This window comes from Melospiza georgiana, chromosome 11 (genome assembly GCF_028018845.1).
Source record: "Melospiza georgiana isolate bMelGeo1 chromosome 11, bMelGeo1.pri, whole genome shotgun sequence".
In the NCBI taxonomy this organism is placed as follows: Eukaryota; Metazoa; Chordata; class Aves; order Passeriformes; family Passerellidae; genus Melospiza; species Melospiza georgiana.
In genome coordinates this window covers 1910547-1934190 of record NC_080440.1, presented here as the reverse complement: position 1 = coordinate 1934190, position 23644 = coordinate 1910547, and the positions used below count along the sequence as shown (strand labels likewise).

The 23644-nt window shown below is 43.0% G+C and overlaps 1 protein-coding gene across 1 annotated transcript in view; it reads left to right on the top strand.

Annotated features, from left to right (window-relative positions):
• Nucleotides 1–23644, top strand: part of LOC131088320 (contactin-4) — a 255572-nt gene that overhangs the window by 129069 nt on the left and 102859 nt on the right. The window contains exon 3 of the mRNA XM_058032262.1: nt 1093–1226. Coding sequence (XP_057888245.1) covers nt 1172–1226 — 55 coding nt within the window. The 5' untranslated portion in view covers nt 1093–1171. The remainder of the gene's footprint in view (nt 1–1092; nt 1227–23644) is intronic.

Below are 23644 nucleotides of genomic sequence, written 5' to 3'. Positions count from 1 at the left end.
TATAAGCAGTGTAACTGCTTCACCATGTCAATCAATATAGACATTTTCCTTCCAAAATTAATAATTAATACTCTAATCACTGCCTTAAATAGTTTAGTACTCATTGATTGGCCATTCGTGCTGCCCCCAGCACGCCCCATCAGTCTCTGTGAGAACAGATGAATTTCTGCAATTAATCTCTCCCTGCTTCAAAGCTGCATCTCCAGATCAGAGGCTAAAGATTCTCAACCTTCCCAGGGCATTGAACCTGACTTTATTAAAAGAATTCTCCCAGTTTTAGCTCACAAAAGCAGGCAGGGCCCTCTCTTGTTATTACTCGTGCAGTTTGTCTTGTAAGCACGAAGGCCCCTGAACTTCCAGTCTGCACTGAGATGAATAAATTATAAGAATGTGTGTCTGGCCTGATTTATTTATTTTTAATATTTAAATGCCTGCTCTGGACTGGTTCCTTTCATAAATGAAGGCGTTTTTTTCCCTCTTGGATTGCTCAGAGGGGGATGGTGGAAGTGATCAGCTGAGAAAGTCTCAAATTCTAATTATTTACAGGTTGTAATAGGGAGTGAGGGAAAGATTGGTTTTTACCTGGAGATGTTTTAAGGTGGATTTTTAAACAGAGTTTTAGAGCAGTGAGGATGGAGGTGGAATGGAAAATGTCCCTTTCCTTGAGCAGTGTGGGAAGCTTTCCTGCAAAGTGTTGCTGGATGATGTTTGCACAGAAAAGTTACAGAGAAGAAAATTACTCCAATTTTCATTTTAATCTACAGAGTTCACTAATTAGACCCCAGAGAGGCAGGGAGTGAATCTCCTGAGGGTAAGAGACAGCAGAAATTTCACAGCTCCAGGTTTCACAGCTCCCGATCCAGACACCTGAAATGGTCACGAACCACTGCTGGGAATGATTGTGTAAATGATTGTGTAATCTCACAGGTAGATGTGAAAGTCAACATTTACCTGTAAGATTCGTGTCTTAGTGCAGTACAACATTTACCAAAGTTTCTTTGTGGATCCTCAGATCCATCTCTCCTGGAAAGGAAGAGCGAGCTGTCAGCAAGATCACCCCTGAATGTCCTTGCCGTGTGTTTTGTTTTACAGACTGAAGCTGGCCTGAGGTTGCCGAGGATCCCTGCTCTGCTCTGAGGTTCCTGGGCTGTCCCTGCCCCTGGAGCTGAAGATGAGGTTGCTATGGGAGCTGCTGGTGCTGCACTCGGTCATGCTGTGCCTGGCAGGTGAGGCGTCCCCGTCACACCTTGGAGCTCAAACACCTCTGCTTTCCCTTCTAATGTGCCGGGGATGAAATACCCAAATTATTTGGGCATTGGAGCTCAAACACCCCTGCTTCTCCCTCCAATGCCAGAGTGCCCCATGGCTCATGTGCCAGGCATGAAATGCCCAAATTAATCCCTGTTTGTGGCCATTGTTAATGAGTTCATCAAGGTGAAATTCATCTTCCTCTTGGGCCGTGTCTCCCAGCCCAAGCACAATTTCTCAGGGGTTTGCTCTGCCCCTTTCCTCTTCAAAGCTGCTGCTGGTGGAAGTTGTTTTCCCTCACTCTGTGTTAAGCTCTCCCTGCTCAATTAAACCTGGGTGGAGTGGAGCTTTAAATCCCATTAAAGTGGTGTTGTGTTACAGCTGAGCCCTCGCTCCATTTAACAAATAATTAGAATAACATATTCCAGCCCTACAACCATCTCCTGCAAGTGCCCTTGTTTAACCTTTTCAGCCCAAGCTGCAGCGTTCAGAGCATTCCTGGAGAAATCCCCAGAGATTTTTGAGGGATGTGCCTTTTTCCTGGAGCTGAACCAGCTCTTGAGAAGGTTTTGCGTTTGCAGAGGCTCAGCAAAGCTGGTTCCAAAGCCCTGCTTGGCCACTGGTTGTTGTAGGATCACCTGTGCTGGAGCACACCAGGACTGTCCTGAGCCTTCCTCTCCCTGCCATACCCTTGATTAATTCCTCCTTACAGTGCCATGATGATTCTCTCGCATGTGTTTTGTTCTGAGGGAGGGTGTCAGCCTTTAATTAATGTTTGTGTCACCCTGGTGTTAGCCTGGATTGCTCTAATTTACCTGCTGCTCACTCACTGTTTCGCTGCTTCATTTATTAGCTTGATTTCTCCCCTTTTCTTTGTGCTTACTGTCAGGTTACTTTCCTAGCATTTTAGATAATAACAAAGTACTTAGAGCAGTGTTCATTTTTTTCTGCTTAGCTCTACTGAACACAAAGGCACTTTTCTTCCGGTACTTAGGGGTACCTATTTTTGAAATTTGGTTCCAAGTCTTTCTAAATGTGCTTTGACAGTTTCTGAGCTGGCAGAAAATTGGATGCAGAGAGGTTTGCAGAATGCAGAGCCCCCACGTGTTTTGGGAATTGCAACCCCAGGGAAGCTGGGCTGGGGGAGCACAGCAAGGATGAGCCTTTATTTCAAGCAAATAAATGAAAGAGTGGGAAAACAGAAGCATGGAAAATATTTTCACTGTAATTTCTCCACTTGAAATACCTATTGCAAACTGCTTAGTGGCAGCGAAATGAAGTTTCAGGGGGATGTGTTTGGGGGGGTTGCCTTTATCAAAAGATCAGTGTTTAATGAAAATACATCTCTCCAGAACTGGCTTACCCCCATCATTCTGCAGCAGCATTTCCCCTGAATTTCCCCAGCCTCAGATTCTCTGTCCTGCTCAAGATTTAAGAGATGTGTGGGGAGAGGAGTGCCAGAAGTTTTGTGTGAGTTCTAGAGGAGGTGCTGAGTGAGGAGATGGTTTCATTTTGCTGCAGGACGTGCTCTGGGCCGGCTTCTTTGGGCAGGTTTTAAATCTGGAATTTTCTGTGGCTGCCTGCAGCATTGTCTGAGCTGGCTGGAGGCAGGGAAGTGCTGGTGCTGTGGGAATTGTGGTGTTGCCATCAGCAGGGCTCCCTCATTTGGGCTCTTCTCAAGGGATGCACTTGGATTGCTTCCCAGAGCCGTGGGAGTGTTTTGTGCCATGCTCTGGTGTTGTGAACACATGCACAGGTGGCTGTTAAATATTCTGAAGTTAAGGGGAAGATTTGTGTTTTCATGTTGAGCAAACCATTTTCCAACCCTTGTGAAAAAAAATAATATTAATAACTGAGTTATAAAATAGTAGAAAAAATAGTCTGCATGAAATTTTCTACCAACCCTCCACAGTGCCTTGAGGACCCTTAAATGACTGGGAAAGTTGAGCTCAATTCTTAAACCTGGAAATTAAATACTTGGGTTTAGTTTTTGTATCAGAGTCAGACACAGCCCAGGTGTCATCCTGGTCATCGCTCTCAGCTGCAGAGAGCAGCAGGGCTGGTGAAAGGTGAGGTTTCGGGGCTGTGAAAAACACATTCACTCTCCTGTGAAAATGTGAAAAGTTCAGTAAAGGACAAAAAGTTTAATAATGGGAGACAAGGACCATGGAGCCAAGGTTATTGGGTCAGCCAAGAGCACCCTGTTATCTTTGGGGATATCCCTTAAATATCTTTTAATTACATCAGCCTCTTGCATATTCATAGACTCTTATGCATAAGAAACTTTTCCCCAAACTGGTTTACATGTTCCAAGAATTGTTTAGCATGGCTCCTCCTCAGTTCCACCTTTCTAAGGCATGAGTATTCCTTGATTGCGGTTTTAGTGCTTTTTTATCATCTCCTCCAGTTTTTGGCCCACACTGCCTTCAGTCAGTGAGTGCTGCTGGTTGGCAGATCTGTACATGTGTGCCCATCCTGTGTGCTTTGGGTGTTATCCCATCCCAGCAGGCATTTGAACACAGCACGCTGATAGCAGCTTTTGCACTGAGCTTAATTAACAGGAATAAAAACCATACCTTTATAACAAAGTTACTTTACCACCACACGTATAGAATCCATTCTAATATTTGCAAAAAGCCAATATTATGATGTGTATGGATAACAGGGTGTTGCCCCAGCAAAGCCCTCTGGAGCTGAGTGGTGCCACCATCCCCAAGAGCAGCATCCCCAGAGCTCCAGCACTGCCACCAGCTCCTTGGGCCTTGCTGGATCTGTGGGGAACCAAGCTCACTCTTCAAAATGTTTAAAGGTTTATTAAGGGATAAAAAGAATAAATCCAGTGCTGGGGTGTTTGGCTATCTGCCATGTTGGGGTTCAGTGTCCAATTCCAGCTCCAGGCGATGGAATCCCACCCTCCCACTTTGTTGTCCTTGGTTCTGGGCTGGACAAGGATTGTTCTGTGGGACTGAGCTGTGAGGAGAGCTGCTCACACTGTGTATGGAGTTCAGAGTCACACACCAATGCAGCACAGTCTGGGAAATGTGGAATCTGAAACTTGAGTGGGAACAAAAGGCATTGCATGGGCGGGCCGAGGGAGATATGACATTGTGTGCCTGCAATGCTCCGGACGAGTCTGAAAGGGAATTTTCTGTGTTTCTGTGACTTCTGTGCCATCCTCTGCCTCATTAACCTCCTGCAGCAGAGAGTTTCTGTGCTGAAGTCGTATTTGCATGTTAATGAGCTGCAGTGGCACAGACACATTAATGTCTGAGTGTGCAGATGCATATTTTATAGTGGGATTTAACCATTCCCCTTCTGACTGTGCTCTGGGTTAAACCCAGCTTAGTCTCACCCAGCTTCCACTCACCTGCCTCCACGCCATGCAACGGGGAGGAGAATCAAAATTAAAGCTTATAGGCTGAGATAGGAACAAGTTAATAATTGAAATAAAGTTATAAATAGAATAGTAATAGAATAAATATTATAGTAAATAATAAAATTAAGTAAATAATAGTATTATTTACTTTGTAATAAGAACAGTAAATAATGATATAAAGTAAAAAAACCAAGTGATGCACAATAAAATTAATAAAATTCTTGAACATCCACTGACCTATGGCAGATCCTGCCCTGAATCCTGAGCAGCCCCTTCCAGCTGCAAGCACCATATAAATACAGGAGCTTTAAAAATTTAACTTGACCTGGAGATCTTGGTTTGGTTTTGTTGTTTTAGTTGTTGGTGGTTTTTTGGGGTTTTTTTTAGTGGTGATTTGGGGTTTTTCCCCAAAACTTTTTTTAACAGGAGAATATTCTCAGAAGTGCCTGTGCAGGCATTCTCTGTCCTTTGATCTCATGCTGACCCAGCACAGCAATACCCCAGCAGTGGTTCAGAGCAGAGTGTTTAGAGTGCAGCTGTGCAACTCAGGGGAGGGAAAAAATGCAATATTGAGTCAAGTGTTTTCCACTGTGAGGCAAAATCCCCCATAATTTATCAATACATTCCAATGGAATTGGGCACCCAGCTCTGTTAAAAATCAAACCTCAAAATTCACAGAGACACGAGGATTTGAATTCATGCTGCTCTCCAAGCAGCTGCAGGTTTCATACCAGAGAAATTCAGCTAATTTCGTTTCTGAATATAAATAATTAAAGATGGGAGCCCTGTTGTACATATTAAATTATGGTCTCCTCTAAACGAGGCCGCAGTTCAATTTGTTCGCTGTGGTTTTTTTCCTTTTCCTCGTGCTGTGCAGCTCCCTCTGCACTTTGATGTGAGCAGGAAGCTGGGAAATGATTCATCTGCTGCGGCCCCATAATTAATTAATTAATATTTTGGTCAGTTCTGCAGCACTTTGCATTTCTGGAGCCAGCTGCTTCATTAATGTGTGCACAGCAGAGGAGGCAGGGAGTGACTCCTGGTACTCCTCAAACACCACCCAGGCCTGGGCACCACTGCAGAAGGGTTTGCAAATCAGATCTGCCTTGCCTTAATGCTATAAGTGGGGTGTTCTATTGTTATTTAGGGGCTTTTCATGTTCATTTCCAATGTTCATTTCCAATTCCTGTATTTGGAAATCCCTCAGAGAAGTGTGGCCCCCCAGCAGCATGATCTTGCAGGAGGTTTTGGGTGAGCAGGTCCTGGATCCTGGGATGAGAATGGTTCAACCTCAGCTGGACTAAAATTCCTTTAAACTGAAGCTGATGCCTCAGGTTTTAGTTTTTATATTTTTCAGGTTCTGTGCTGCTTTAGTGTGTGGGTCTGGGATTCATATTTTGGGATGGTGAGCTCTGTGCACAGAGCAGGGAGACAAAACAATTCCTGCTCCAGCTGGGCACCAAGGACAAATGACCCAAATCTCAGCCCAGGAGCACAAACCCCGTGGGCTGGAGAGAGAAAAACAAGCAGGGTGGGACTGCCTGGGCTAAAGCTGGAATGGGACAATGAACTGCAAGGTGCAAATGGAGCAGAACTGATCCCAGGGACAGAGCCCGTGCCCGGCCGTGCATTTTGGGGCCATTTTGGTTCATCTTGGGTGCAGCCCTGGCTGGGCTCTGGTGCTGCCCAAGGTGGGTCCATGGAGGAGATGCTTTGAATGAATCCCTATTTTATTATTTAACTCCATCCATCCTCTGATCTAGGGCAGCCCGCACAGGGCAGCAAAGCCAGAAGATTTCAGCTGCCCAGGTGGGGCTCTACAGCATCTCTCAGCTGTACAGAGGTGGAAAGGAGAGCTGAGAAAATGTAATTTATGCTTGTTTAGGGATTATGTGGCAAGTTTGTCTGTGATTGCAGAGGATTTGAGTCAGCCTCGTGAGAAGTCTGTACCCATTTCCCTCCCTGATCTGCCAGCAGCAAAGCCCTTGCTGGATGTGACCTGATTGATTCAGGCCATCATTTCCCAAATTAGGAAACCAGAGGCCATATCAATGCCATCTCCTCATTTTTATATACAGATGATTAGCTGTATGATGTTTTCCTCTGTTTAACTCTCAGGTCCATCTGGGCAAATTTAATTGCCTCTTTCTCAAAAGTTAAGAAGGTGAGATGGTGCACTTTAAATAAACCAGGGAGTAGACAGGCATTTTTCTAAGCAGATGTTCCAACTCTCTGGCTGTGTATTGATCCCCTGTGTGTTTTATGTGATGCCCCTTTTCAATTTAGCTCCTTTGCATTTGGATTAGTGTGTAGGTATTGAAATTAAATCTCATTTAGGGACTTACAGAAATACCTGCTTTACCACGCATCCATCAAATTAGGGAGGATATGGACCCAAACTGATTATTTATTGCCACTAAAAACGAGTTTTATGGCAAAATTGGAGGTGATTAGTGGGGTGTTTTATAGGTAGAATACTGTGTGATTCTTAGACAATCTAAATATTATTGGAAAGGGGCTTAATTTTGTAAAGCTTGAGTGGTCGTGGAGAAAGAACAAGAGGTGAGGGATGTGTGGTGCAGGGGGAATCCTGTTGGGTGCTGGGCAAAGCCTGGCTTAGTTAGTCCAAAACCTGCCTGGGTGGGGATTTCCTTCCTGCCTGGGAGAGAAGTGAGCCTCCTCAAAACCCTATAGAGGAGGGTAAAAATATAATTATGGGGTAAAATAATTCTAATTTTAGGTATTTTGTAGGGTAAAATATAATCGTAAATTATTATAATAAATAATATAGTAAATAATAATATAAAGTAAATAATACTATTGTTTACTTTATAATAATACTAATAAATAATAATATAAAGTAAAAAACCAAGTGGTGCACCATAAAATTTTTCAACACTGACCCATGGCAGATCCTGCCCTGAATCCTGACCAGCCTCTTCCAGCTGCAAGCACCACATAAATACAGGAGCTTTAAGAGATTAATTTGTCCTGGAGCTCCTGGTTTGGTAAACACCATATAAACACTAATTTATTATACTATTATTATGTAGAAATATAATTTATATACAAACATTTTATATAAATAATATGCTATATACAAATGTTATATTATATTGTATAGAACACCATATTATTTATCATAATATTATTGTATAGCAATATTATTATATATAGAATTATATATAAATTGATTATAGTATATATTAATATATATTATATATTATATATAAACACTATATTGTTTATTATAATATAATTATATTAGTAATTACATTTTACTCCATCTCCCAAAAGTTTCTGTCCCCTCCTTGCTTGTCCAAGGGCTGCAGTTTTTGCAGGGTTGGGGCCATTAAGCAGAGCAGATGCTGCTGAATTTTTGCACTTCATACTCAAAGTCTGTCCATGGAAATCAGTGGCTGCTCCTGTTACGTTCCTGTACTGAACAGAACTCAGGATGCTCAGTTCAGCTGGGCAGTGTTTGATGCTGCTTTATTGAAGCTTTTGTCAAATGCTGTGCTCTGAAATTAAGAATACACAGCTGCCAGGTTGCACTGACTCATTATTGCAAGTTTTAGGAAAGATTTCCTGTGTATTACAATGAAAAATCAAATTTTTCCTGTTGTCTCTTCAGTGCTTCAGCCTGGTTTTCCTGATGTGTTTGGGTTTTTTATTTTGCAGTAAAATACACATATTCTGCTTCATAAATCAAGCTAAGGCACCATTGTTAAATAGTCTGTATCATATTAATTACTCTGTGAAGCAAGGCAAGCGTTACAACCATTTATAATCAACTTCTGGAGAAGTTGCTAATGAATGAGACAGGTAACTAATTAGCCAGGCAGCAGTCAGCCTCTCCAGCTGAAGCTGGTGACTTTAAACTTCATTAAACTTTCCAGGTGTCGGGGAAAGTATGAAAAATACAGCTATCTTAATAGCTTGATGTGTCTTAATTCCAGTTTTCTGAGTTGGCATGGCTGAAGATTGCATCTGTTTTAAGGGATGTTGTCATTTATAAAGATTCCCGTGGCTGTCTCTGGCACAGCTGATAAGAAAATTAGCAGTTTGTGTGGGAAAGTTTTGAGTTTGTCCAGTGCATGTTGGGAAGAGCATGAACTCAGATGTGGCTGAAATTCCTCCTATCCCAATAATTTGTACCTTCTTATTTTGTGCCTTTTTGATTTGCACCTTCTTAATTTGTGCCTTTTTAATTTGTACCTTCTTAATTTGTATCTTCTGCCTTGCCCTTAATACTTTGGGTGGGGTTTTTTCTGATTATTTATGGGGTGTTTTTTGTGTTCATTTCCATTTCCCGTATTTGGAATCTGCAAAATAGACCCCTGACAGAATTCTGAATATGATAATTGTTTTTATTTGTGAAATAGGGATAATGGGAAGCAGAGCTTCCCTGAGTGTTTTCCCACTTGTTATAGAATAACACTCTCCAAACAACTCATTGCTAAGTAATCTGCATAGAATTTCCCAAGATTTATTCACACTGACTTGGTTTTATTAAGTGTCACAGTCATATTTATTGACCTCTGCTGCATTCCTGAGCAAACTTGAATGCTCTCTTTTCTTTTTTTGGGGATTTGTTGGTGTATTAGGATGGAATATGGAATTTACCCCCTAATGAAAGGCGAGGGAGAGATGCCATCAGTCAGTGGGAGGAGAGAGAACCCAGTGCTTTCCCATGTAAATTATGTGAGCTCTGGAAGGGAGCCAGGCATTCATTTTGTTAAAATGGGGTTTGATAATTGAAACTAATTTAACATCGACCCCATTAAGTTGCATTTTATTGCTCATTTAATCCGCCTGTCTCACGAGCTCCCGGCACTGGGAAGTGGCTTTGGGATGGTTTTGGTTCATCAAAGCTGCAGCCACTCCTGCAGTGGGTGCTGAGGTTGTCCTGTGGGGTCAGCATTGGGGTTGGGGGGTTCAGCTTTGGGGTGGGGGGGTTCAGCTTTGGGCAGGTTTGCTGTGGGAAGATGCTCTGTCTGGAAAGCAGCTCATGGATGGTCCCTCATCACCCCTGCGGCCTGGTAGAGCCTTTCCCTGCAGGATCCTGCATCCCCTGGGCCGCCTGAGGAATTATCCCAGTCCTCCACCAGTGCAGCTCAAAAATCACTGAATGGTTTGGATTGGAAGGGACTTTAAAAATCACCCAGTGCCACCCCTGCCATGGCAGGGACACCTCCCACTGTCCCAGGTGCTCCAAGGGCCAATGTCCAACCTGGGCCTGGGCACTGCCAGGGATACAGGGGCAGCATTTTAGAGCATATTTATTGTTTTAGAGCATATTTATTGACTTCTGTCAAAAAATCTCCATTTAAATCAGCCATTTAAAGGGGCTGGATCCATGAGTTTTTCCTTACTAAGATTCCCACCCTTCCCCTGCCCTGCTTCTGCTTTCCTCTGTCTCACTGTTGTCTCTCTATTTCACCACTGCTGCTCACGACTCATTAAATAATCTCATAATTGGTTCTCAGCCCCTGGGTGCTAATTGCAGCAGGGCTCTGGGTGATGGCTGCACACCCAGAGCTGCATTTATCCCAAACAGGGAGCAGGAGGAGGAGCAGGGACGAGGAGGAGCAGCTGTAGGGGATGTTTGTTTGTTTGCAAACACCTTCCCCTGGGGCTGCTGCTGAGGGATGGGGAATTGCTGGGGCTCTCCCCTTGGGAAGGAGCAAGAGAGGAGCTGTAAGAGTGAGCCTGGCTTGCATCAGGGCCCTGGGGACAGGAGCTGCTCCTGGGAATGCTGCAATCCCGACCAGAAGGGCAGGGCAAGTGAAAAGTGCAGCTTAAACCATGCCAGGAATTTGTCCTTGGTGCCCAGCTGGAGCAGGAATTGTTTTGTCTCCCTGCTCTGTGCACAGAGCTCACCATCCCTAATATGAATCCCAGATTTGCACTCTAAAGCAGCACAGAACCTGAAAAATATATAAACTGAAACCTGAGGCATCATTCTCACCATGCAGTTCCCATCCCTGGGCACACATTCCCCGTGGGCAGAGGCTGTTCAGCACTTTGGGAAGGTCAGGAACTGCCCAACAAACCTGAATAAAAGCACAGGAGATGGGAATCTTACCTGGGGCTTGAGCAGGAGAAATCTCCACCTCAACCTTGGGATACTGGGAGTTATTCCTGGAATAATAAGAATGTTCCTGGAACAACCATGTCCCTGCAATAATGGTCTGAATGCTGTGGTCCTCCTTCCCTCCTTTTTTATTTTATTTTTTGTTGGGTTTTTTTTTTTTTTTTTAAATTTTTTGGGGTTTATTTTTGGGGGAGGGGTTGTCTGTTTTTGGTTTTTTGGGGGGTTTGTTTATTTTTTGTTGCTATTGTTGTTTTGTAGGGGGGCTTTTTTGTGTGTTTCGTTTGGGCTTTTTGGGGTTTTTTTGGTTGGGTTTTTTTTTTTTGCTTGGTTTTTTTATTGTTTGTTTGTTTTTTGGTTTTTTGTTGTTGTTGTTTTGGGGTTTTTTTGTTTTTGTTTTTTTGTGTTTTTTTTATTGTTGTTTTTGGGGAGGGTGGTTGTATGTTTTTTTTGGTGGGGGTTTTTTTTTTGCGGGTTTTTTTTTTTTTTTTGAGCAATATCGACTCAAACTTTTCAAGAGCCTTCCACAATTTCAGCTTGTTCCTACACGCAAACTCGTGGTTTGAAGCTCAGGTGTGGCTGTGCTGGTTCGCAGAGCGCTGCCTGGGTGTGAAATGTGCTTGTGGCGTGGGTTTCTCTGGGGCGTGCGGCGCATCGCGGCTGTCAGAGCCGGGCAGGATTGATGATGTGTGCGAGCTGCTACCCTGCGAGCCCCCACACCTCGGAGTCAGCGCTGCCACTCACGCCTCCTGCAAGGTGCTGTGCTCTTCCAGAACCCTCCAAACGCCTCTGTTGTTGTGACTTTCTCTAATGTGCCATCCAATTACCCGGAAAACTTCACCGCCCCTTCTTATTTTTAAGTGCAGGCAATCTCTGGCTGTCTGTTGAAAGTATTTAGGGGGATGCATGAAAATGCAGCAGTTAGCTGGGGTTTGGCATTTAGGAGATGTCATAACAGCTTTTGGTGTTTTCTTAAAGCTCATTTTTGAGGCGTGCCAGCTGATAAAACGTGTCAGTCGCAATCAGTGAGGTGAGGGTTGTCAGAAGGATAAATTCCAGCTAGAAAAACCCTTCCCATGCACTGGTTTGTACCTGGGAGCTCCCCTGGCAGAGGAAAAGAGGAAAAATTTTGAGAAATTTAGAGGAAATGACACCAAATTTAGAGGAAACAACCCCAAATTTTCCACCAGTTGCTCAGTGGTGCTGTAGGACACAAAAAAACCCAAACCCTCACTGATGTATTTGTCCCTTCCAATCATTGTTTTTTGAGCAAGCGGGAGTTTAAAAACTCTTTTAAGTTGTTCCTGAAGACTTCAGGTCTCATGTAAATTCAGGAGTCACTGTGCAGCTGCCCACAGAGCATTTAAAATAAAAACAAAAACGGATCAGTGTGAGTGCACAAATGTATCGGCAGCCTTAAAGGAAAAGCAGCTTTGCTAAACCTTGTAAATGTGTCACCAGTGGCTCTGGAGATGTGGAATTCTCATCTCGAGCTATCCTCCATTATTAATGCAATCTAAAATATACAATAAAGGCTGCAAACAAATCCCATATACAGAGTTTAAGTGACAAAACCCCCTGCTCTGTGTGCAAAATTCTGCATTTCTTTTCAGTATCTATTTCAATGTATAAAGTGCCAGGGTAATGCACCCCTTTCTTTATTAATATAATTTAAAATAGGCAGTAAAGGTGCAAAACCCCTCTATATACAGAGTTTAAGAGACAAAAAACCTCATCTGTGTTCACCAAATATCTGCCTCCTGTGCAATTTTAATTTTTTAACAACTCTTCATGTTTTGCAGGCTTTTTTTCATGTATGTCGGATTTAATTTTCTATAATAACAACACCTTGCTTTCCAGAAGGTGACCTCAATAGCTGCTTACTGTACAGGTGTAACCATTACATTCCTTTTCTTTGGAACATATTTTTCATGCTTTTTGCTCTGGATTGTTCTAGATTCCCAATGTGAACCCAGGAACCAGATTTAGATGACAAAATTCAATGTAGAGTCAGAGAAAATGAGTGATTGAGACCCTTTATCAGGGATGGCACATGGACACTAATTATGGTCTCAGCTATTCTGTATCTTAATCAATCCCAGTGATCTTGTTTGTAATTTTTACTCCTCCTGACAAGGAGCTGCTCAAAGAAATAAATTGGCCATCAGTGTAATTTGCTGCTTGGACACAAAAGGCTCCCAGATTAACAGGCTTTTCCCCCCTGGAGAGATCTCCCTCATCCACTCTTGGCTTGTGTTAATTATTCCTTTGTCCCTTTTTTGTTTTCTAAGGGGCTCAGGATGTGCAGGCAGCAGCTCCCAGTGCGCCCCAGCACATCCCCGGTTCTCTGGGCTCAGGCAGGGAAACAACTCAGGCTTTGTGACCAGAATCACCTCATATTCCCAAAACCCAGCCTGTTTTGTTTGCTCCTGGCATAAAAACAGAGGCAGTGTTTGAAAACTACTGATGAAACTTGGGAAATCAGGGAACAGAGCAGGGTGCCCGTGGCAGAGGGATCTTGATGAGATCTTCAAAACACCTCGTTTGATTAGTGCTGAAACCAGATCCAGCCCTGCCCCTTTGTTGTGCTACAGGTGGTTTTGAAAACAATTTACAAAGAGGCTTTTTTGTCTTTTTCATGCTGTTAAAGCAAATTGGTATGTAATTAGATTTATATAGTGAATAATCTTATTTGCATATCCAATTAATTCTTCCTGTTTTAATTTGCTAGGGTTGGATTCACATTGGTAGTAAAAAAATAACACTTAAATTATCAAGCATTCAAATTTTCTTCTGCTTTTATTTGTTCAAGGTCTTCCATTAAAATTTGGTTTTGGGCATCATCTTCCTTTTAAAAGCTGTTAAACAACATGGAAAAAGGCCATTAAAAAACCCAACCCACACGACTTGTGCTGTAAAAACATAAAAGGTCTCTTTACGCTGGTCAGGGGGAATGCAGTGTGAATTTAGACTTTTCAAGCATCTTTTAATCACAGAATAGTTTGGGTGAGAATGATGCCTCAGGGTTTGGCTTTTATATTTTTCAGGTTCTGTGCTGCTTTAGTGTGTGGGGCTGGGATTCATATTTTGGGATGGTGAGCTCTGTGCACAGAGCAGGGAGACAAAACAATTCCTGCTCCAGCTGGGCACCAAGGACAAATGACCCAAATCTCAGCCCAGGAGCACAAACCCCGTGGGCTGGAGAGAGAAAAACAAGCAGGGTGGGACTGCCTGGGCTAAAGCTGGAACGGGACAATGAACTGCAAGGTGCAAATGGAGCAGAACTGATCCCAGGGACAGAGCCCGTGCCCGGCCGTGCATTTTGGGGCCATTTTGGTTCATCTTGGGTGCAGCCCTGGCTGGGCTCTGGTGCTGCCCAAGGTGGGTCCATGGAGGAGATGCTTTGAATAAATCCCTGCTTTATTCTGGAACTCTGCTCCTCCAGGAATTCCATCCCATCCCCTCCCCACTCTCACAGCCAGGAACTCCTTCCCAGTGTCCCATCCATCCCTGATTCTGGGGGTGGATTTCACAGGGACCCAATGATAAATTCAGGAGGCTTCAGCAAAAACGGTGCCAGGGAAAGGGAGATGGACTGAAAATGGATGTTCTCATGTAGGTCCATGGAGCTGCTTCAAAAGTGAGCAGAGGACACTGCAGAGGGAGAGGTTAAGAACTGAGAATTAAAACAGCAACGTCTTTAAGAGATTTAATAAACGAGGAAAATGCGTTGCATAATTGTCTTGCAATGGTTTCAAATAGGTCCTAAGGAAAATTGCTTTGGATCCTAATTAGCAACTAATGGTTATTAGCTAAATCCTGTGCCAGGGAAGAAATAAATAGGTGAAATAAAAAGGAAGCTATTGCTTCTACCTGCAACCACTGCAGCTGTTGTCCCAATTTTGGGCTATTTTTACCTAAAAGCTGAAGTGACTGCAGCAGATCCCGTGCAGGTCCCGGAGAACACCTGGGCTGTGTTGCCGCCAGCCAGGATGAAACACAAATGAGCTGACAATTGGTGACAAAACAATTTCTGTGGATGGTTTTTATCTCCTGAGGAACAACTGCGCTCTTCTGTTGAGTCAGAAAAATAAACTGTGCTGTGTCCCGTGCCCCGAGGAGCTCTCTGTGGTTTGAGGTGGGAATAGGTGTTCAGGTAATGCATTTCCAATCTTTTTCCCTCGGATTCATCCTCTGCCTGCTTTGTAAACTGCTCTGCACCGAGCTCCAAACTGCTTTTGGCTTCCCAGGGCAGGAAAAGACACTGCATGTCCCAGCATGTCAGAAAACTCGGGGAAAATGACCTCCAGCTCTCAGGCACTTATTGCAAACCTATTTTAAATTGAATACACAAGCCCAGATAATACAGGCTGTTTGATAAGAAACATTAGAGAAATCCATAACACGAGGCTTTTTATTATGGGTTTATTACATCAATCTCTCCAGTGGGTAATGGAACTTGTAAATATACTCTTATGTAGGAGTCTCCTTGCGGGCTTTTTATTCATGCTGAAGTAAGCACAGCAAACTTATTTGCTGTCAGGGTACATTGAATTTAAGATTAGTATTTATTTTGGTTCTAAAGAGGTTCTGCTTTTGTGAATTGGAGGCTGGAGCAGCTGTAGGAGAGGAGGTGGGAGCTGCAGGGGGGCTTTGGGGGGAAAATGAGTTTTTCCAGGCAAACTGCTGGTCCCTGTATGGGATACAGGGCATGTGCCCATTAAGGGCTGTGGGTCGTGTGCTCAGAGCTCCTTCAGGAGGGAAAACTCGCTTTGTTTAAGCAGGAGCTTGCTGTGTGTTCATTGACTAAGCCCGGCAAGATGAAAAATCATCCATGGGATTAGAGAAATATTTAAGGGATACATTGCCAGCATCACAGCACAGTGCAAACATGGGCACGGCGCTCTCTGCACTGTAAACATTTGTTCTTTACTGGGGAAATGCTTTTAATTCTCTTCTAGAGGTAAACAAAGCAATGCTGCTGCATCAGGAACCCAGCAGGATTTTGCTTACTTGGGAGAAACCAAGGGGACGTTTGTGCTGAGTAAAGAGTCGAGGGAAAGTTCACAGAGGAGTTCAAAAAGGAGTTCAAATCGTAGCAAAAACCAAGAACAGCTCACAGGTTTTCAGGTGGATTTGTTGGAGGATGTAGTGGTTAATTGGTGGTTGTCTTAATATAGGGAAAATAATCCTGAATTGGAGGATGATAATTGGACAGACAGACCAGAAGCTTGCTGAGGTGACAGCAAAGTTGGCTTTAACTCAGCATTTTAACAGGATTTTACGGGAATGAACCAGGTTCAAGTGATGTCTGCATTTCCAACAATTACAAAGATTTTTGGTTTTTTTTTTTTTTTTTTGCTGTATGAGACAGATTATGAGCGAAGAATGAAGGATGTGTGTGTTTAATTAAGGTCTGAGGGTAACGAATGTGCTTGAGCCATGAAACCACATCTGTGTCAAACCCCCCTAAAGAAACCACCCTCACCTGGCTGGGCACTTCCTTCTGGGCCAGGGCAGCTCCTAAAATGCACCAGCACAAAGATCAGCACTAATTTTGCTGTCTCTTCTCTCATGTGTTAATTGCATGTTATCATCTCCATCTCTTGCATTTTAAAAAGACAGTTTTTAAGAAAGTTGTTCTCATGTATTTGTGTTTGTTTTTATGATTTTATGTATGTTTTCGTGCCTTTATAGTTGTTTTCTTGTCTTTATGTATATTTGTCTTCATGTATTTATGGTTATTTTCATGTCTTCATGTTTGCTTCCATGTTTTATGTGTTTGCTTTCATGTCTTCATGTATGTGTCTTTTCATATCTTTATGTTTTTCATATCTTTATATGTGTTTGTTTGTATGACTGTTTCATGTCTTTATGTTCATTTTGATGTCTTTCTGTATGCTTGTTTTCATAATTTTATGTTTGTTTCCATGTCTTTTTATATGTTTTCATGTCTTTATGTATGTTTCTTTTCATGTCTTTGTTTATTTTCATCTTTATAATTTTCATATCTTCCTGTATGTTTGTTTTCATGCCTTTATACTTGTTTTCATGTGTTTCTCTTTGCTTTCATGTCTTTCTGTATGATTGTGTTCATCTCTCTCTATGTTTGTTTTCATCTCCTCTGTCTTTGTTTTCACGTCTTTGTTTTCATCTTTCTGTATGATTGTTTTCATCTCTTTCTCTAAGTTTGTTTTCATGTCTTTATGTTTATTTTCATGTCTTCGTGTTTATTTTAATGCCTTTCTGTTTGTTTTCATGTCTTGGAGCTGCTTTTGGCCCCTTCCTCAGTGCTCTTACAGACCTCCCTGCAGCCACAGTGCTGACGGTGCTGAAACTCTCAGAAGTGATGCCTTGAGCAGAAAAAATGAAGGAATTTTGTGGCTTTGAATTCTTGCTGCTCACAGAGCAAGGCCCTGCCCAGGCAGCAGAGATCCATAAAGAGTTAATTATTCCCTGGTTAATTACTGTGCCTGCACTTTTCTCCTTAAGGAGCGTGCTGCTGTGCTTGCTGCAGAGGAGTTAAAGCCCAAGCTCTCTGTCCCAGATAAAAGGCTGCTTACAGAAATTCTTATTTGTCTAAAAAAAAAAAAGGGGTTTTCATAGTGTGTTCTCAATCCAGTATAATCCTTAATTTTCAAAACACAGCCTTATTTTTTCTTTTTTTGGAATTGTAATGAAAAAATTGCTGAAGCAGTGCACATTATTTCGATTACCCATTAAGCCCTCTCTGCTCTAGAATGAAATTACATGATTTTAGTTAATTTTCTTGCTTTTAACTCCTGACTTGTAATTTACCAAAAGAGAAAAACAATCCACTACAACTTCTCTGGTCTCCCATTACTCCCAAAACAAGTAATGCAAGTCAGCTCCTATTTTGGCATCTTTCTCATATTTTGGACCTTTTATACAGGAGTAACATTTAGTTTGTACCATAGTTCTGATCTGTGACTTCCATAAGGCTTCAACATTATATTGGCTTGGTATAAACAGGCTTTGCATAGTGAGAGATTTATTTCACTTTATTTCATTTCATGTTGATCATATCAACACAGTAAACCATAATTTCTTGGTGAACAATGAAATAAAATTGGGTTTTAATTATAAAGTAATAGGCTGTGATCAGATGAAGGAAATCCATGTGATCCCCTTCAATTTAGCTTTTGCCTTGCTCTCCTCATTGATATTGAATTTGAATTTTGCATAATGTTGCATCTCAGTGCTCTCTAGGTGAGGAACCAAAGCCTTCATAAGTAAAGAAAAATTAAAGTAAAGAAAAATAAAGAAAAATTAAATTTTTACCCTTGGGAAAGAAAAGTAAAGAAAACTTAAATTTTACCCTTGGGAAAGGCTCTATTGGGAAATTGAGGCTCGTGGATGTCACAGAATCATGGGATTGTTGAGGCTGGAAAAGCCCTCAGAGAGTCCAGTCATTCCCCAGCACTGCCAAACCCACCTCCAGCCCTGTCCCCAAATGTCACATTCACCCTCCAGGGATGGTGCCTCCCCTGCAGAGCCTGTCCCAGTGCCTGACCACCCTTTCAGTGAAGAGATTTGCCCAAATATCCCATCCAAACCTGCCTTAAACTTAAGGCCATTTCCTTGTATTGTGTTCAAGACCCTTTTTCCAGGAGCAGCTTTCTCCTGGTATTGAAACACCACAAAAAGGAGCTTCTCATCCCAAATCTGAGCTGGGCAGGGCAGTTTGACATGGAGCCGACCATTCCCTGGAGGTGAATTCTGTCTCTGGGGCATCCCCATGGTGCTGCTCTTTAGAGGTGAGCCAGGAGGGTATGAAAGCTCCACCTGCTCGTGTGACACCGGGGGGAAGAAAGGCTCTGCTGACAAATGCCATCCCTCTGAGCAGGCTTGGGGAGTGCTAAATTGCAGTGCCACAAGTCATAAGTCAGGGTTTTGACAGCTATTACTGATGCCTTTTCCCTGCTGCGTTGCTTGAAAGTTCATAACATTTAAAGAAATTAAAGGAATGCATGCTATCTGTGGGCAGTCTGTTCAACCTGCACTCCTGGCCTGCTCCTTTGATGCTTTGCTCATTGAACTCTGAGAACTTGATTTGAACCTGCCTCAGTTTGGCATTTTGATGTTAATTTTAAGGCTGGGTTTGTGTGTCTGTGTTTGCATGGAGGGTCTGGTTGCTCTGCAGGGATGACCCAGCAGAAAATGGGGATAAATGACCATAAAAATGGGGATAAATGGGGATAAATGACCATAAAAATGGGGATAAATGGGGATAAATGACCAGGATAAATGACCAGAAAAATGGGGATAAATGGTGATTTTAGGGTTGGGGAGTGCCCGTATTGGGGTGGCCAGTGCTGGTGTGTGCCAGCTTCCAAAGCCACAGCAGGAACCCTCTGTTCTCTAATTCCCACTGGATACTGGGATTGGCTTTTATTCCTGCCCTGCTGAGGGTTGCAGAAACGTTTTGAAAAACAGCAATGAAGAAAATTGAAGGGCAACTCCTCAAATGTGCCCTGAATTGGAGCAATTCCAGCCACTCCAACAGAGTTACAGGAGTGAGAGCAGCTGAGCTGCCAGCCTAGTGCCCAACAGCAGACTTCAAATGCCCTAAATCCATTCATGGCACAGAGGCACCTGCAGATTACAGCCTTGGATCCTGTTTACAGGATTGTTCAACATCTTCTTGCTTTAGCAGCAGTGAGAAGTGAGGGTGGTTTTCCTGTCCAGGGTCAGCATTGGGGTGTGCAGTGCCTGGCAAGGAAGGGCTCGGATTCTCAATTCCTCCTCCATCTGGGGAACCCAGAAAATATTGGGGGTGAATATTCAGAATTCAGAATATTGGGCGAATTCTCTGTCTGGGGAGCCCACCTGAGGCCCTGGTAATTCCATCTGCTTATTCACAAATATTTGAGAGGTGAATCCGTGGCCTGAGCTGCTCTGTAAATAGCTGGATGGAAAGCTGGCAGGGATCAGCTCTCCTCTGACAGAGGCTGATGTACTTAAAGCAGGAGGGAGAAAAGAGGCTTCACCTTGAAGCCAAGCACAGAGAGCTCCTTTCACCTTGAAGCTTTCTGCAGGGTTTGGCTCCTCAATCAAGGCAGAGCCCGGACACATTGCCAGAGTTGTCTTTGTTTTTGCAGCAATAGATGAGACAGAGATTATAGGTTATTGCCCCAGGGACTTGTCTTTTCTAAGGCTTGGGGATTTTAAAGGAAAGAGGTTTTTTTTCACTGTATAACTCTGCCTGTCTGCTGCTGGGGTGGGGAGGATGGCATTTGTTAACCTGGCTTTTACACGCCTTCCTGATTATTTCAGAGATTCAAATCAATTGAAGTCCAGGGAGGTGTTGTGGAAAGGAAATATGTGGCTTTAAAATATGTGCATGTAACCAACTAGTTCTGCTCTTTAATATATCCACTTTACAGTCCCTGGCATACTCAAGACAGCTGAAAGTTTTACAATAATGATGTGTGTTCTTGGCAGACTGCAATTATATCAGCACCTTAGATTTTACTAATAAATCAATAGATAATTAGCACAGGCCTTGGAAACATTTCTATTCCCAAGTAGCTCTATGCAAGAATGTCCAGCACTGCACCATTAGCACTGCATTCATCTGATTTTTGCTATTGTTTTATACTCACAGCTCTGATATTGTCCTCAACAGGGCACTGTGAGTTCCTCTGTTTATTTTCCTGCTCTTTATTTTCCTCCTCTGTTTATTTTCCTGCTCTGGGCTGCGGTGATTCAGGGAAGAGGCTGTGGGGTGAAGAAATTTGTGATTTTCTGCAGTACTGGAGCAATGTGCTTTTGTGGGACACTGAAGGGGATATGTGTGATTTTAATCAGGTTGTTTACTTGCTAAGAGAACTCAAATTTCATCCTGGTAAATGAGGGTTTTGTTGGAGGACAGGTCACCTTGTGGTGGGGTGGGAATGGCCTCTCCCAGCAGTCTGGAGCCAGGCGAGGAGGCTCAGGGAATATTCACATTTATGTGTATGGTATTCACACGTGAATATCCACATTGGTGTCTATGATATCCACATATGAATATCCACATTTGTGTGTAGGATATCCACATGTGAATATCCACATTTGTGTGTAGGATATCCACATTTGTGCCTATGGTATCCATATTTATTTCTATGGTATCCACGTGTGAATATCCACATTTGTGTGTAGGGATATCCACATTTGTGTCTATGGTATCCACATAGAAATATCCACATCTGTGTCTATGATATCCACATGTGAATATCCACATTTGTGTGTATGATATTCACATGTGAATATCCATATTTTTGTGTAGGATATCCACATTTGTGTCTATGGTATCCATATGTGAATATCCACATTTGTATGTAGGATATCCACATAGAAATATCCACATTTGTGTGTAGGATATCCACATGGAAATATCCACATTTGTCTGTTTCACACCTGTAGGTGCCACAAAAGAAGCCCAGTCTTGTGTCAAGGAGCTGTCCCCAAAGATGCAGAGCTGCAAGTGGAAAACACCACTTCATTCACTTTTAAAATATCTGGGTTTTAGCTTTTCTTTGAACAGGAAGCACCTTTAGTGTGTCTTGTTCATTGAGCAGTCTCCAGAATGAGTAGCAGCAGTTCTGTGCAGTGTGAAATATTCTGTTTGAATTTCAAAGCCAAGTGCAGTTGCTGTTAACAGGAGTGATGGGTAAGAAGGAAGGAGAGAGCCATCCAGTGGAGCCCTTGGCTGCTCAGGAGGATGGAGTGCAGTGCTCACCTTGAGAGCAGGCTGCTGTGGCAATCAGCCGTGCCCTTGAGCTGTCCCATCCATTCCACTCCCGCTTCTCTGGAGAGCTGCTCTTCCCAAGGTGCAGCTTTGTCTCAAAGAAATGCCAGCTTGTAGCAGTGTGTGCAAACAGCCCAGCACACAGAGCAGGGAGCAATTCCCTCAGCAGCAAACAAGGAAAGCATTTCTCTCATTTACCCTGGATATACTCCAAGAATTCTCTGTTCAGTTTAGTTATTATCTTTCCCTACGGTGTGGAATATTCAATTAAACTTTCTCTCAAATTGGCCATAACTTTCAATGGAAATTAAAGCAGTTCTATTTAGGTACCAGGATCTGTCACCAGGCTTAATGTTCAGAGAGAATAGCAATGGTTCCACCTGTTTGGTGTGAATTAACCTCAGCTGACATTGCTCACGTTTCAATTCCTCAAAAGCAGGGGAAGCTGACAGCATTCAGCATCCAACCACACGTGCTGGCTCTCAGCTTTGGGGTACTGCAGGGACACAGCAAATACACCCTTCATTTGGAATCTATTCCAATTAATCCAGCTTTTTTTCTTTTTTTAAATAGGTTTTGTAATTCACGAGGGGGAAAAATATATATTGAGCAGAATGTTCTTTGAAATGATCTCTCACTTTCCATCCAGCACCATATGGACACACACCTCCTTCTGTGGTTAAAATGCTTCTTTTATTGTCAAAGCCACTGAAATTTCCTAGACCCTGCCTCTGACTGAAAGAAACACACTTCTGTCAGAGGAGGCAGACCCAGAGCAGGAGTGCATTTGTTTTATCTGACAAGGAGGAGGAAAAATGCTTTTTTGGAAGCCAATCTTGTTTGCAGGTTGTCTTAAGCTGAGGGTGGCTCGTGTTCGTTCTGGGTTAGCTCATTTAAGAAATGTAGCTCAGAAAAATAAAATCTGCCCCTGGGAGTGTCCCACCAGTTAGTTTGGCTGGGAAAGTTATTTATTTTATTGTCCTGGGGCGGTGGGAAATGTGTGAGGAGTGGCAGCAGCTGCTGAATGGTGTAAAAGGGAACTGGACCAAAATACCTGGGCACTTTCAGGTGTGTGCACACAGATATGCATTGCTTCTTGTTCTTTCTTGATGAAATGACCAAAAAAGAGTCTATTAGACACGATCTGATGAGAAGGGTGAGGGAAAAAGCCTCTGAGCACAGCAAAGAGCCTCCTGCTGGCATCAGTGCTTTCTGTGGATTGAGCTGCTCGCAGTGCTCACCCCTGATAAGCCAAAAATGTGATATCAGTGGTGGAGTGCAAGTCCCTGGACGTTGCTGCGACAGAAAGAAAGTTACCACTTTGAGTTTATTAAAAAAGTGTAGAATTTGCATTTCAGAGCTATCCAAACAGCAAAACTTTGCTCCCACAAAAGCAGACACTTCAGTGGAGCAAAAGCCTTTGGCTGTGCTGACAGTGAGCATCTGAGCAACACAACTTAGTCAAAAATGGGCTTTTTCTGGGGCAGGCACTTGTAGTTTCCTGTCTGCAAGAATCTAGATGGCAGCTTGTTTTATTTATTAGTGACTCTTTAGTGCTCTGTGAGGCAAATCCTCCTCCTGTGGCAGGTTCTGTGGCTCAGCCCTTATCACCCAGTGGTGGGATCTGGGCTGCAGAGATTTCAATCACACTTTAAGGCTGAAGCAAAGCAGCTCCACAGGCTGAAGATTAAATAGTTTGGACTTGCTTATCTTGGTTATACACAGGCAGCAATAAGAGGAAGAAGAAAGGCACTCAAAATAATTTTATCTAGCCGGTGTTGTGAGGTTTTTGCTGCTCCTCTGCTCCCCTGGCAGGCTGCAGCTGCTCTCAGAGCTTCTCCCTCTGCTTGAAAATCACACCAGGGTTTTTCCTCTTGCTGCCCAACAGGAAGGGCGGGCATTTTTTGCCATATGAAAGCTGAATGTTGGACGGTGTCAGCAGCAGGTGGAATATTTGGAAGTGTTTTAATTTGATCTTTCATGAGCTTCCACCTGAGCTTGTCTAAATTGAGTTATTCAGTGGAAAAATCAGTGGGTTTTGTGACTATTTCTACCTTTAGTTCTCTGTCTTGAGTCTGTGTTTTTTAAGTTGTTAATTGCTCAGTAATTAATGGCACAAACAGGACGGGGTGGTTCGGTTCATTAACCCTTGAAGAGCAGGATGCTGCAGGTT